This window comes from Leptonotus elevatus, chromosome 10 (genome assembly GCF_054856555.1).
Source record: "Leptonotus elevatus isolate MCC_2025b chromosome 10, RoL_Lele_1.0, whole genome shotgun sequence".
Lineage (NCBI taxonomy): Eukaryota > Metazoa > Chordata > Actinopteri > Syngnathiformes > Syngnathidae > Leptonotus > Leptonotus elevatus.
This window is the reverse complement of record NC_141248.1, coordinates 549,899-564,118: the sequence shown is the minus strand read 5'-3', so window position 1 is coordinate 564,118 and position 14,220 is coordinate 549,899. Positions and strand designations below refer to the sequence as shown.

At 39.9% G+C, this 14,220-nt stretch overlaps 1 protein-coding gene across 2 annotated transcripts in view; it reads left to right on the top strand.

Annotated features, from left to right (window-relative positions):
- Window positions 1–14,220, top strand: part of phf2 (PHD finger protein 2) — a 128,940-nt gene that overhangs the window by 111,701 nt on the left and 3,019 nt on the right. For both annotated transcript variants that reach the window (XM_086088000.1, XM_086087999.1), the window contains 3 exons: window positions 12,375–12,470; window positions 12,557–12,666; window positions 12,759–13,044. In XM_086088000.1, coding sequence (XP_085944126.1) covers window positions 12,375–12,470; window positions 12,557–12,666; window positions 12,759–13,044 — 492 coding nt within the window. The remainder of the gene's footprint in view (window positions 1–12,374; window positions 12,471–12,556; window positions 12,667–12,758; window positions 13,045–14,220) is intronic.

The following is a 14,220-nucleotide window of genomic DNA, read 5'->3' as shown; positions in this document are numbered from 1 at the left end:
TATTTATAAGCGCTATATTTATAACGGACTATTGCCATAAAGTAGTGCTGTCAAATGATGATTAATTCATTACAAAAAATGATCGCGTTAATCATGAATTAACGCAGATTAATTGCAATATTAATTTGGATTATCCATTAGCGTGACAGCGGATGGCTACAATTAAGGTTGCACAGGTTGTGTTTGAGCAATAAACATAATTACATGCATTAAAGTAAAGCATTTAATAAATGTTTGCGTATCACATTTAGAATATTTGTTCATGTCAAAATATTGGGGTAATTTTTTTCCATTTTAAATTATGCAAGTAATTTACTGATTAGAAAAAGAGGATAAGCATGTGCAGTGCATCAAAAAATATTGAAGACGTCCTCATAACATTAAATGTCAAAAGAATTAACACATAACCTGGTGCTCTTCAAATTTGGCAGAAACAAATGTTGATAAAAAAGCCTTTTTTATTAAGTGATTAATCAAAATTCTAAAATGTGATTAATCTGATTTTAAAAATTATCGTTTAACAGCTCTGCCATAAAGATACCTTCAGGTCGTGACTATAAACATACATGTGAAGTTTGGGATTTTTTGGAGCATGTTTCAAGGAGTTACTACGCATTTTGTCTTTCATAGCGAAGGAAATATGAAACACAAAATATGATGCCCCGCCCCCGTCATATAGTATTTAAAAAACTCAAGAATTTTCCCCCTGTTGATGGCCCAGGTGTTGACATGGTCCAGGTCAAGATTGAAGTCAATTGGATCAAACATGTAGGAGAAATGAGTAAGAGTATGCCCCCTGTAAATGTTCAAAAATCAGACATTAAAAAATTCATAGCTCACTTCTTCTTCATTTAAGCATATGGGTCCAAGAGACTTTTTTTGTAGGTCTTGGGCTCCCTCAAATACCATTTTTTATATATATATTATATTATTATTGCTTAAACGTACAACCGGGACTGCTTCGTTAAAAATGTATATGGTGTGCTAGTGAGTTTTTTTATTTTTTATTGCACAATACATATTAAATTTGTGCTCATTTTGCCAGGCCAGATGCGTGTGCCAAGTTTCATGAGTTTCTGTGCATGTTTAGGCCCTCAGAATTGGCGTTGTTTTCTCGGCGAACAGTACCTTGCCACGCTCATAGCAATTCGCCAAAACTCACAAACTTCATGTTATGACATCATGAAGGCCTAAACACTCTTCTGAGCAAATATGAGGTAGATCCAATTAACGTGATTAGAGAAAAACGTTTTTAAAAATTGCCATTAGGTGGCGCTATCAGTACGATGAAATATAATTTCGTAGATGTCTTCAGGACTGGACTCTCATCAAATGTGTAAAATTTTGAGAAGATAGGATCACCTGGGTCAAGTTAAAGCAGCTTTTACTGTCACAATAAATCATCGGACTTTGCGCCACCTAACAGCCACGACCTTTGCCGAAAAGTTACAATATTCGGTGTGGAGCAACATCTTAAGGCTTTTCTGACGAAAAACTATAGCGACCTTGCAGCGGTAGCTGCGAGGGCCCTAATAATAATAATAATAAGAAGAAGAATAGCAAGAAGAAGAAGAAGAAAAAGCAATAGGGACCCCGCCCGCAGCGGTAGCTGCTCGGGCCCTAATAATAATAATAAGAACGAAAAACAACAGTAATAACTAGAGCTGCGGGCAGCTATAAAGGGCCCTCGCAGCCTGGGCCACTCTGGGGTTTTTGCACGTTGGGGTACTAGCACGTTTGGGTAGTGGCACATTCGGAGCAGAATTAATTTGAAAATAACATAATTATTTTTATCTTATGGATTGTTTTTTTTTGCCAGGTGTGATGAGTATGCAAAGCTCAATGAGTTTTGGGCAATGTTAAGACCCTCAAAAATCAGCCTCTGTTTTATTTTTTGGCAACGAGTTGCCCCGATTTTAAAGTACATATATACACATCATCGTTAGTTTTACTCATAGCACAATGTTTTTATTGTCCATAGAGGACATAATAAATGAATAAATAAATACAAAGTACATATGTATGGATAGGTCTGATGGTACTAAAAAAATTAAGTGGTCGAAAGTAAAGAAAAAAAATTCATAAATGACTTAGTTATCACACTTATAAAAGTATCAAAATGTTGTACAAATATGAAAATATCATATGTGGGGTAATTTTTTTTGTCGAACCTAAGGGCTAGGTGCTATATCTATAACCGACTATTGTCATAGAGATACTTTCAGGTTGTGACTATAAACATACATGTGAAGTGTTGGAATTTTGGGAGCATGTACCGAGGAGTTATTACGTATTTCGTCTTTCATTGAAAAGAAAATATGAAACAAAAAAATATGATGCCCCGCCCCCGTCATATAGTATTTTGAACACTCAAGATTTTTCCCCCTTTTATTGGCCTAGGTCTTGACATGATCCAGGCCAAGTTTGGAGTAAATCGGTTGAAACGTGTAGGAGAAATGGGTAAAAGAATGCCCCCTGTAAATGTGCAAAAATCGGCAAAAAATGGGACATTCAAAAATTCATAGCTCACTTCCTTTTCATTTTAGCATATGGGTCCAAAATCCATAGCTCACTTCCTGTACATTTTAGGATATGGCTTCCACTAACTTTTTAGTGTGTCTTGGGGCGCCTCACGTGCCTGCCAATTTTCGTAGCCCTCGGTCAAACGTGCATATTTTATTGGTGTATATTTTTCCACACTAGGGGGCGCTTAATGTTATGTTCTTAAGGCAACTTCATAATGTATATTTTTTTGCCGAGCCCGAGGAGTGTGCTAAGTTTGGTGAGTGGCGAAAAGTACAATATTCGGTGTCGGGCAATGATCAACATCTTCAGGCTTTTCTGACAAAATTTCAACTGGATCCCTCAAACGGGCTCGGCACAATAGATAAAAATGTAAATTATGACATTTCTTGTCACCACTAGGTGGCACTATATGTACCACCAAATATTATCATATAGATGTTTTCAGGCCGTGGCCATTAAGATGCAAGTTTGGGATTTTTTGGGAGTTTGTACAGCGGAATTATTAAGTATTTCCTCGCTGCTAATAATTCGAACGAAAAACAATAGGGACCTCACAGCGGACGCTGCTCGGGCCCTAATTAACGGAGAGAGAAAAATAATGCTGATTTCCATTATCACGGGTAGTTTTTGGAATGTAATACCCACAAGAAACGAGGGAACACTGTATATATAATCTTTCTTCTTGGATCTGGTGGGAGTTGCAATACTCCTGGCTCTCTACGCTATAAATAACAGAAATACGTATATAGATTTACTTTCAGAATGTTGTTGTATTTTTTTATTATATTGCAGTGGTGCATTGAAAAGTTGTTTTTTTACCTCTCTGCCCTAGAAGTTGCAGTGAACGATGCTTGTAGCAAGATGCACGATCTGTGAATTGTATAGGCAACAGTTGTTATAGTGTATATCAGCACATTTACGCATGCTGTTTTTCACCTCGACACAAACACTTGACAAAATAGTGAAAGCTAGTTAGCGAGCCAGCTCGTAGCAAGTTAGTGCTTACCTTAGCATATTTTTGGCTGTATCTGAGGATGTTGATCTGCTGTTTTAACGCTCGGATTGTTTCCATTCCTCCAATGATGAATTGGGCTGTGCAGAAAATATGTTTGGCTCACCTCGTGCAGTCTGGGATCCACGCCACAAGCCAGTGACGCTATCATAACGGCGCAGCCAGAACGTCACTGCTTCAAACTAGAGCCTGAAGTCACACCCTTCTCCATCCCCATTTGAACTAGGCTAAAATGGCCCAAAAGAGTCGTTACTGCCAGTCACGAAAGTGTTAAATGGAAAGAACATTTATTTACACACACACATACACACAAACACACCCCCACACACAAAATGTAAAATATTTACAATCCGTGCTCATAACACGCTAACCTTGGGCCTTAAAATAATGACAAAATAATTGTTCCTCCAAATGGGCATTGTAATTGTTCTCAATGTTGTGGTATCAACATCAAAGTTGTTAGTCAAAGTGATTAATCGAAGTGCACTCTTGTTCTGTCAAGTCAAGTTGTTAGTCAAAGTGATTAATCGAAGTGCACTCTTGTTCTTTCAAGTCTACTGCAGTTCACAGACCTACCACAACGGAGAGGTAGGATCTTGAAAGTCCAGCTCCTTGGAAAATGAGGCACAAGTTCAGCAGATCAAGGGTGGCTCGCCATCTCCCTCTTCAGGGAGAACTCAAAATCCAATTTGTCAATGGTCATCTACAACCTCGCCTGTATACAGTAAAACAAGGCTATTAACTGTACTGATCAAATATTGATTAGCATATAGGCTACATATTAAATATCTAAGCATTATTGTAACACAAATGTGAATCATGAAGTTTAATTTCAGCAGTAGTTTTATTCATTTTTGAAATTCTCTAACCCCTTATTAAATCAAACAGGAATTATGATTAAAAATGAACTATTTCGTCTGGGCTGTGGTGGGTGGCGGGTGTGGGTGGGTGGGGGGAGCGGGTGCTGCGGGCCGGTGGGGTGCCTGACGGGCCATGTTGGGGTGAGGGGCGCTCCTGGCCCCTGGGTTTGCTCTCCGGCCGGTGGCCCCTGCGGCGCCCGGGGGTTGCGCCTTGGCGCTGCCGTGGCCTGGGGGGCCCTGGGGGTTGTGTTTGCTCTGTCCTGGCCAGGGTCGACGGCTCCCCTCTTTGGTGGAGGTTTTCATGCATGCCAGATCCACCACACCAGCATCTATCGAAATTCAAACACAATCTGTTTCTACCTCTGGTCGTTGAATCGGTGGAAGCTGATGTCTGTGGATCTCACTCTGCTTCATCTATCCTTCTTTCCTTTCCTCAGTCTCTCCGTTGGTCTCCCTAATTTGTTGGAATTTAGATGTTTCTGGGGTTGGTGAAAGACTCTGGTTGGTAACCCGGTGGTTAGTAGGTGATGTCTGGCCGGTGCTGGATTTCACTTTTCCTTCTTTTCTTTGATCCTTCCTCGGGTCTCCTGACAACCTCACGACTCCAGCTGGATTCTGAAGTATTTAGTTTAGGTGAACGGTATGGGATTTTTAATAGGTTTTAGGTGAATTAATGAGTACACACTCACACGCACGCACATACAAAATAAAAAAATAAAAATAAAAAAGAGAGAGCAATGATGATGTTGAATCGGTAAAATTACCGAATGAACAATACTGAGCTCTCTCAAAAAAGAAAAAAAAAAAAAAGGAAGAAAAAAAAAAGAACTATTTCTTAAAACAAGAAATTAATGTATTTTCATCAACACATCAATTTTGGTAACTGCAATCATGAACCATACCGATATTCTGTAAAATGAATTAATACGGTACTCCTTTTAACAGAAATAGCTTGTGGATATTTTTTCATTCTCTCTCAAATGTATTTCAAATAAAATGTACACAAAACACTTGATAGAAAATATAAAATCACTGAATTTAGCATTCCAAGAGTCACACATCTCACTGGTACCACATACTTGGCCTTATTGCACATTTAACATGGCTGCACTACACTAGCCACTTATCTTGTACCTAGTTACAGTTGACTTACCAAGAAGCCTGCCAAATGATAGCTCCAGGTCCACTCCTCAGGACGTTTTTTTTATTTATTTTTATTATTATTATTATTTTTTTACTATAATTTCCTGTTATCTCATACCTTAGGCCATCACAAGTTGATAGGGACCACCCCCAACTCGGGACCGTTTGGTCACAGGGGCAAAAAAACATCCCTTTTGGGAAAAGCTTTTGGCGAAATTGTGTAATTGCAAATGTCAAGGTACAGCAACTGCATAAATGGTCAGAAAACTCTAAAAATGTTGCATGGTGTATCCTGACACATGGGGGAACTAGCATAAGCATGGGGTCCTTGTATTTCAGTTCTCAAATATCACTCTCAACATACCCTAAAAGACCAAAAAATGTCTCTCCGCCTGACAAATTACCATCAAAAGGGATCAATTTCAAACATTTTATTATACATCTCACTGCCTCAAATGTATATTAAAAACATCACACATTTGTAACCTTCAATTTAAGTCCCAGATAAGCTTTCTGTCTGATTTACAGTGTTTCCCACACCATGTTAAAACTTGGGTGGGCCACCCAAGTAAACTGGCCACCACCCAAGAAGTTTTTAGGAAAATGTATAAAAAATATATATTATTAAAAAAAACGTGACGCGACCGATATACCGCATGTAATGTTAGTTCGCCGTCACTTTGTGGATCGTGAGGCAGAGGAGTTTCTCTGCCACTTGTGCAAAATTGCAAAATAAATGTAACAGAACATAAGAACAACATATTTTAATAATCCAGAAGAAGTGTTGGGAATGTTACTTTAAAAAAGTAATTAGTTATAGTTAGTAGTTGAATTACTTCATAATGAAAGTAACTAGTTACCAGGCAAAGTAACTATTTTCACAACTCCCGAGCAGCGACTGCTGCGAGGTCCCTATTGTTTTTCGTTGGAATTATTATTACTATTATTATTAAGGCCTGAGCAGCGACCGTTGCGAGGTCTCTATTGTTTTTCGTTCAAATTATTATTATTATTATTATTATTATTAAGGCCCGAGCAGTTACCGCTGCGAGGTCCCTATTGTTTTTCCTTCTTCTTCTTCTTCTTCTTCTCCGCAAACGATCCAATTGTTGACTCCCTAGACATGAACGAAAACTCACCAAACTTTGCACACTCTTCGGGCACGGCGAAAAATTTGAGATTATGAAGTTGTCATAATGCCATGGCTCCATAGCGCACCCTAGAGGACAAAAATGAAAACCAATTCCGGCACGTTTGACCTACAGCTACGAAAATTGGCAGGCACGTGTAATGGCCATATCCTAAAATGTACAGGAAGTGAGCTATGAATTTTTGAATGTTCAATTTTGGCCCATTTTTGCATATTCACAGGGGTCATACATTTGACCTCTTTTCCTAGACGATACATTCAATTGAGTTCAAACTTAGCCTGTATCATCTCAAGACCTGGGACAACAACTGGGGAAAAAATCTTGAGTTTTCAAAATACTATATGACAGGGGTGGGGCCTCAAACTTTGTGTTTCATATTTGCTTCGCCACAAAGGAGAAAATGTTTAATAACTCCCCTGTACATGCTCCTAAGCTGCAGCTAAGTCCAAAAGGAAGACACGTCCATCACGCCGTGACAAGCTTTCCGTGGCACCTCCAAAATATAAGTCTCTATACATTTCAGCTGTCAAGAGATTTTTGTTGTGACGAGGTCCGACAACAAAAGTGCCTCTAACTGTATGCAAATGACATTTCAGAGCAACACACAACTGGACTACGTCTTGCAGCCTACTTCCATCCTTAAAACTAATGAATGAATTGGAACGCAACACATTTCAAATACAATAACGATAACGGCATTTCAAATACGGGTAGAATAATTAGTTAGATTAGTAAGTTTTTTTTTTTTTTAAACGCCGTTATTCCCAACATAGTCCATAAGTAGATGGAGTACCAAACAACCACAAATCTACCAAGACAACTCGGTTCTCGAGGGCCGGAGTCCTGCAGGTTTTGGATGTTATGGATGATATATGATCACCTCATCACCTAGCTCTGCATAAGCTTGATAATTATCCTGTTGATTGAAATCAGTTTGTGTTGGAAGAGGGAGACCTCCAAAACCTGCAGGAGTCTCGCCCTCGAGGACAGAGTTTGCCCCCCCCCCCCCCCCTCTGCTCTAAATGAACTGCAAAGATCCACAACAGAGGTATGGGAATCTGTCAATAGAACAACCATCAGCCAAGTACTGCACAAATCTGGCCTGTATGGAAGGGTGGGAAGAAGAAACCCATTTCTAAAAGCGAGCCACAAGAAGCCACATCTGCAGTTTGCCAGGAGCCATGTAGGATACACCGCTGACAAGTGGAAGAAGGTGCTCTGGTCATATGAGACCAAAATTGAACTTTTTGGCCTAATTTCAAACACGGGTAAGTTTGGTGTAAAAACAACACTGCTAATCAGTCTCAACACACCATCTCCACTGTCAAACATTGTGGTGGGAGCATCATGCTCTGGGGGTGCTTCTCTTCTGCAGGGAGAGGGAAGATAGTGCGAGTAGAAGGGGAGATGGTTGGTGCCAAAAATTGGGCGATCATGGAAGATAACCCGTTGAGGTTTGCAATAGACCTGAGACTGGGACAAAGGCTCACCTTGCAGCAAGACAATGACCCAAAGCATACAGCTAAAGCGGCAATAGAATGGTTAAAAAAAAAGGCATCAATGTGCTAGTGTGGCATAGTCAAAGTCCTGATCTAAATCCAATAGGGATGCGGTTCACAAACACTCTCCATCTAACCTAGCCAAGCTGGAGGTGTTTTGCAAGGAGGAATTGCAATCGGCGTTGAGGCATTTGATCACTGTGATTTGCTGTTAGCTAGCGAATCAGCGCACGGGGCAAGAAGAGGAAGTCTGTCAGGACAGAAGATCAGGAAGATGACTTCATCTCTTTGGTTCAAGAGAGGCCAGCATTGTATGATATTACGTTAAAGGGTATGCCGACAAAAGTATGAAAGCACTATGGCATGACATGGGGACGCGACTGGATATAGCAGGTAGGATTTACTTTTATACTTGAGAGGTATAGCAACTGTTTGTAATTAGTAAATATAATTACTTTTTCACCTTATATCCCGCCCCTGAGGTTTCCGGTTGCCTTAAGGAATAATGACTACCACCGCTGATGGAATAGAGGGAAATTACTTCTCGCAAATGCACTGAAAGTACGTAATAGTCGGTGCGGTGTGTATTTACGTAATTTTGCTACACGACGTGCCGACGTCTGGGCCGATGCCACAGTAGGTAGGCATCGGTCACATTTGACCAACGTCGGATTGGTGTTTCTAGGCCTTAAGAGTAGAGGCCATTTTGAATAGAGCAGACCTTCTTCCGCATTCAGCGGATAAGGCTCCACAGCTGTGCACTAAATTTTTCTGGCATCCAGTAAACAGTTCAACTGAGAACATGCAGTCAAGATAAAAGAACTGGAACTTAACAAGTCATTTTTATGGCCAGGGTCGACGGCTCCCCTCTTTGGTGGAGGTTTTCATGCATGCCAGATCCACCACACCAGCATCTATCGAAACTCAGACACAATCTGCTTCCTCCTCAGGTCATTGAATCGGTGGAGGCTGGTGTCTGTGGATCTCACTCGGCTTCGTCTGTCCTTCCTTCCTTTCCTCAGTCTCTCCTTCAGTCTCTTGAGGTCTCCCTTTTTTTTTGGATTTGTTGGAATTTAGATGTTTCTGGGGTTGGGGAAGAATTCTGGTGGGTGGCCCGGTGGGTGGTGTCTGGTTGGTGCTGGATTTCACCTTCCTTGTTTTTCTTTGGTCCCCTCGGGTGTTCGGTTTAGGTGAACGGTATGGGATTTTTTCTAAAAGATTTTTGGTGAGCTAACAAATACACGCACGCACGCACGCACATACACATACTCACCCACATACAAAAAAAATATATATATATATATATATATATATATATATATATATATATATATATATATATATATATATATATATATATATATATATATATATATATATATATATATATAAATAAATAAAAAGAGCAATGATGATGACATTACCGAATGAACAATACTGAGCTCTTTAAAAAAAAAGAAAGAAAAAAAATGTCATTTTTATTCCTTGTCAGGGGTTTGTTCTTTTCTAAATGTCCTATTTGGTTCCCGAATTTTGTGTGATCATGTTTAATGTTGTGCCTGGATACCCTGGTCCACCTAGGGGCATAACATTATTCACTTTTTATGTAATTCACTTTAGATAGTATAGTACTACATAACCCATGTTTCAAATATTGTTTAGGATTTTATTTAGATGCAGAAAAATAGCTTAATGCCATTGGGAATGGTAATTATGGAGTTTTCCGTTTTTTTTCCGATTTAATGTACAGTGGAGTATTTTGGTCATAGCTGGTGGCAGACACGTATGTATCCCTTTTTGGGGGGTGCTGAAGCAAAGTGAACAATAGCAGCCCCAAAATGTTTGAGTATTGGTTATAGGTCCTATAATAATACTTCAGATTGAAAACTCATCTTGGGCTTAAATTGAAGGTTACAAATGTGGGATGTTTTTAATCTACATTTGAGGCAGTGAGATGTAAAATAAAATGTTTGAAATGTCAGCGGAGACATTTTTTCATCGTTTAGGGTATGTTGAGGGTGATATTTGAGAATTGAAATACAGGAAGTTCCCCCATGTGTCAGGATACACCATGCAAACTTTCAGCAATTACATAATTTATTTGCCAGAAGCTTTTCCCAAAAGGGGTGTTTTTTGGCCCCTGTGACCAAACGGCCCCGAGTTGGGGTGGTCCCTATCAACTTGTGATGGCCCAAGGTATGAGATAACAGGAAACCATAGTCAATAAGGTAACAAAAACATCCTGAGGAGTGGACCTGGCTCCCGGCCTACCTGTCTATACATGGCAGTAATAAAAATAGGTGTCAACATACAGTATGACAAACTGTATTGCAATAGGTTTTCATTAGTGACCATTGTAGTAGTATTAGTGGTCACATGGCCAGTTAGTTGGCCGTAGCGACCAGCCGTCTGAAGTCGTCTCGGCCCTGGGCTCGAAGCAAAAGGTCGGAAATGATGGCAGCTACCTGTGGGTGATGGGGCGGTAGTTGGCAGGATTTATTTTGTTGTGACCATGGTACGGCCTGCTAATGCTAGCGGTTAGCTTTGATTAGCGAATGGGGCTAACTTACCAAAATGAGTAGAAAGACGATCGAAAACTCGACACACTCAAACGAAGTTGCTGGTTTGTATTAGACAATACCACAGTACTAGTACTAGTAAATGGTACTTCATTTATAAAGTGCTTTTCCACCTTACAAGGCCCTCAAAGCGCTTTATATTGGACTACTCTTTCACCTCCTGATGACGCAGCATCAGGAGTTCAGTATCTTGTTCAAGGATACATGGCATGGGATAGAACTTGCAACCTATGGGTTGTGAGATGACCGCTCTACCACTGGAGCTACGTCACCCAACAGTAGCAGTAATAGTAGTACTTGTAGGACTTGGTGCTTCTGGGTCACTTCCTGTTCAATTTGGGGCACTGTTGATTTTGAGAAAACTTCTGGGTCCCTTCCTTTGGATTTTGGGGCACTTACAAGTCACTTCCTGTTAAGTTTGGGGCCCTTCTTGTTGATTTTGTGGCACCGTTATCACTTTCTGTTCAATTTGGGGCACTTCCTGTTTTGGGGGCATTTCCTGTTGATTTTGTGGCATTTCCATGTCTCTTCCAGTTGATTTCCTGTTGATTTTGGGACACTTTCTGTTCAATTTGCCGTATTTACTTTTAATTTGGAGGCATTACTTCCTGTTGATTTTGGGGCATTTCTGGATTACGTTCTGTGATTTTTAGGCACTTGACAGGTCACTTCCTTATGAGCTAAGTTTGAATTGGATGTTGAAGTGTGAATTAATATAGAAAGCAAAAAAAATAAAATCACTTCCTGATCAATTAGGGGCACTTCCTGTTGATTTTGGCCCCCTTCTGAGTCACTTCCTGTTCAATTTGCATGGTTTACCTAATGTTTTGTTCAAGATGGCCATCCGGTGGCAGGGGTCCACAGACAAGAATCCGGGGTGTATCTAATGTTTTATGGCAGATTATCCCTCAAGGTGAAATGAATGAGGTGAATGTTTTGAATTTCAATTTGAAAGAAAGTCACCGCCATTTCGCTTTTAGCAGGAGCGCGACCGTGGAGCCAACTTCAGCGTTGTCACAATTGTGCAGTATCAGTTATGTCCGTGTACTTATCTACTGCTATGGAAATGACATTGAGTTCATTAAGCAGCGTTCATTCAACTGTGTTTCACTTTCAAACCCTGCGAATGTTAAATATGAATGCTAAATTGACAGTTTTCATTGTTAATTTAGCGTTTCAAAGTTGAAAGGCACGTTTTTTTTCTCTCGGTTATCTAGGCACTACTGTTAGCTCTGCTAGCTGTGCTTCAAAACAACGCTCTGCAATGTCGGTAGACTGTTGCTAGGCTAAGAGGAGTGTTGCATTCACGATGTGAAACACTGTAGGGATTTCTGAAATCTTGCAAGATGCCCTCTGCATCTTTTGAATACAATTCAATTTAGGCGAGTTGGACCAGAGGCTGGGCCACTCGGTGGTTTGTTCTGGGCCGCATGTGGCCCGCGGTCCATAAATGGAAAAGGCCAAGTGTAGAATAACGTGCCTCATACAATTAACTATAAATAATCTTGACTTTACTAATACACAAAATACAAGAGTAAAATAGATTTTATTGCTTGTGTGTTGTATCTAATGATTCTAACGAAAAATGTTGGATCTTTCATCAGTTTATCCATCATTGGAGTCTGAGGTGGATAATCCAATTTTCAAATCCAGATCGAAAAAACGGAAAAACAGTGATGACATTCCATACAGCCCTACAGGTCTTGATTACTGTTGGTCAATAAACATTCTATTAACATTGTATTTCTTTTGTAATTGAAAAGTCTTTTTTTCCATGTCCTCACAGCTCGTGTAGGTCCCTCAGGTCCTCGACAGGAAAGGCCTGCAAGAGAAGGAGCACGAGTAGCCTCCATAGAAACAGGCTTGGCAGCTGCTGCAGCAAAGCTTTCTCATCAGGTGTGTAAATTCAGGCATAGTTAGAATTGTAATTTAATAGTATTTCAAATTCTGGTCAGAAAATCAAGTAATTGGTAAAACAATGTCAATAGGAGGAGCAACAAAAAACTAAGAAGAGGAAAATAATCAAAAAGAAGACACCAGTGATAGAGGAGCCACAAAAAATCTCTCAAGATAGTAGCTCTCCAGACCACAATCAGGACTGCCAAGATGGCAGCCTTACAGATCATGAGTTGAACAGCGAAACAGTCAAGTTGCCAGGAGTGTCGCAGCCCATGGCGCCAGGGGTGTTCCTCAGCCATAGGCAATCGTCCTTGTCGTCTCCCAATAACAACTCTATGACAAAAGGAGATCGTGGAGTTTCTGCAGATGCTAAAGGTGAGTGACTGTGAAAGAATGTACACTGTTGTACACCAATGTTCCGATGTTGCTATGTTGAGTGGCAATGGGCTTCATTCACTAATAAATGTGTAGTGTTGATACTCTGCACACAAGTTGAGCGTATAGGTCTATGCAAAGTCACTGTCGGATTCATGACATGCATAGCGGCCCATTTTCTGCGCACCACTGTGCGTATGCTGATGAATCATTTTAAATAATTTTTTCTTTTTGACCCCTTGATTTGAGGAGCTAATTTCTACCTTTATGGAGGTTTTTTTTTTCCTTTTGCAGGTTAATCCCAGGTAACTGAAGCAAGGGTTTTATTAAACAATAAAAGTATGACAATATGATACATGAAAAATAGTTTTATTTTCTTTTTTATAGAATCAAAAGCTTTTATTTCTTAAATGTACATTCTGTAGAGCAGCAAAAAAATGTTTGTCTAGAAACAAAACTACATTGATTTAAAAATAAATAAATAAATAGCTCTGCTGTAATGTAATTTTGAGATTTTTTTTTTTTTTTTTTCAGAGAACCTGACTCACTAAGAGTCGGCGGTTCTTTTGGGCTCCCAAACGGCACTTCAGCTTTTTATGTTTGTAAAGGAACACACGACTCAAAATTAATTTTCCTTTATTCTGTGAGGCAGTGTGTATGAACAAAAAAGTGAGTATATGAGTGGCATCTGATTCACTGAAAAACGGTTTAAGCCAATTAAAGGTGTTTTAAAGGATCTTTTGGCACTGCGTCTTCCGATTGGATCATCTTAACGATTGGTTCTCGATCCCGTCAATCAAACTGCCGTAACAACGTCGTGCGTGCTCGTTCCTAGCTGTGCATGCACACTTCGAGTGCTTGTAGCATTGGGCAACACTGAGCTTTGGGTTCAGCCATTAATCGTTGTAGCTCTCCCGATCTCACCGCATACTTTGAAAATGGCTGAGAACCACAAGGACATCCGTCTCTGAAGTTAGGCCAGCTGCAGAGACTAATGAAGATGAAGATGAACTCTCACGTTCCCGACATTTGAATTTACTTAAAAAAAATCTAGTAAAGTTTTCCTCATAAAATTTACTTTGAATTTCTGAGTGCATCCACCGAGTATTTTTTTCAAGTAAATATCACTCACAAACAAAAACTTCGGTTTTGAGTTAAACAATGCGAGTGCACCGA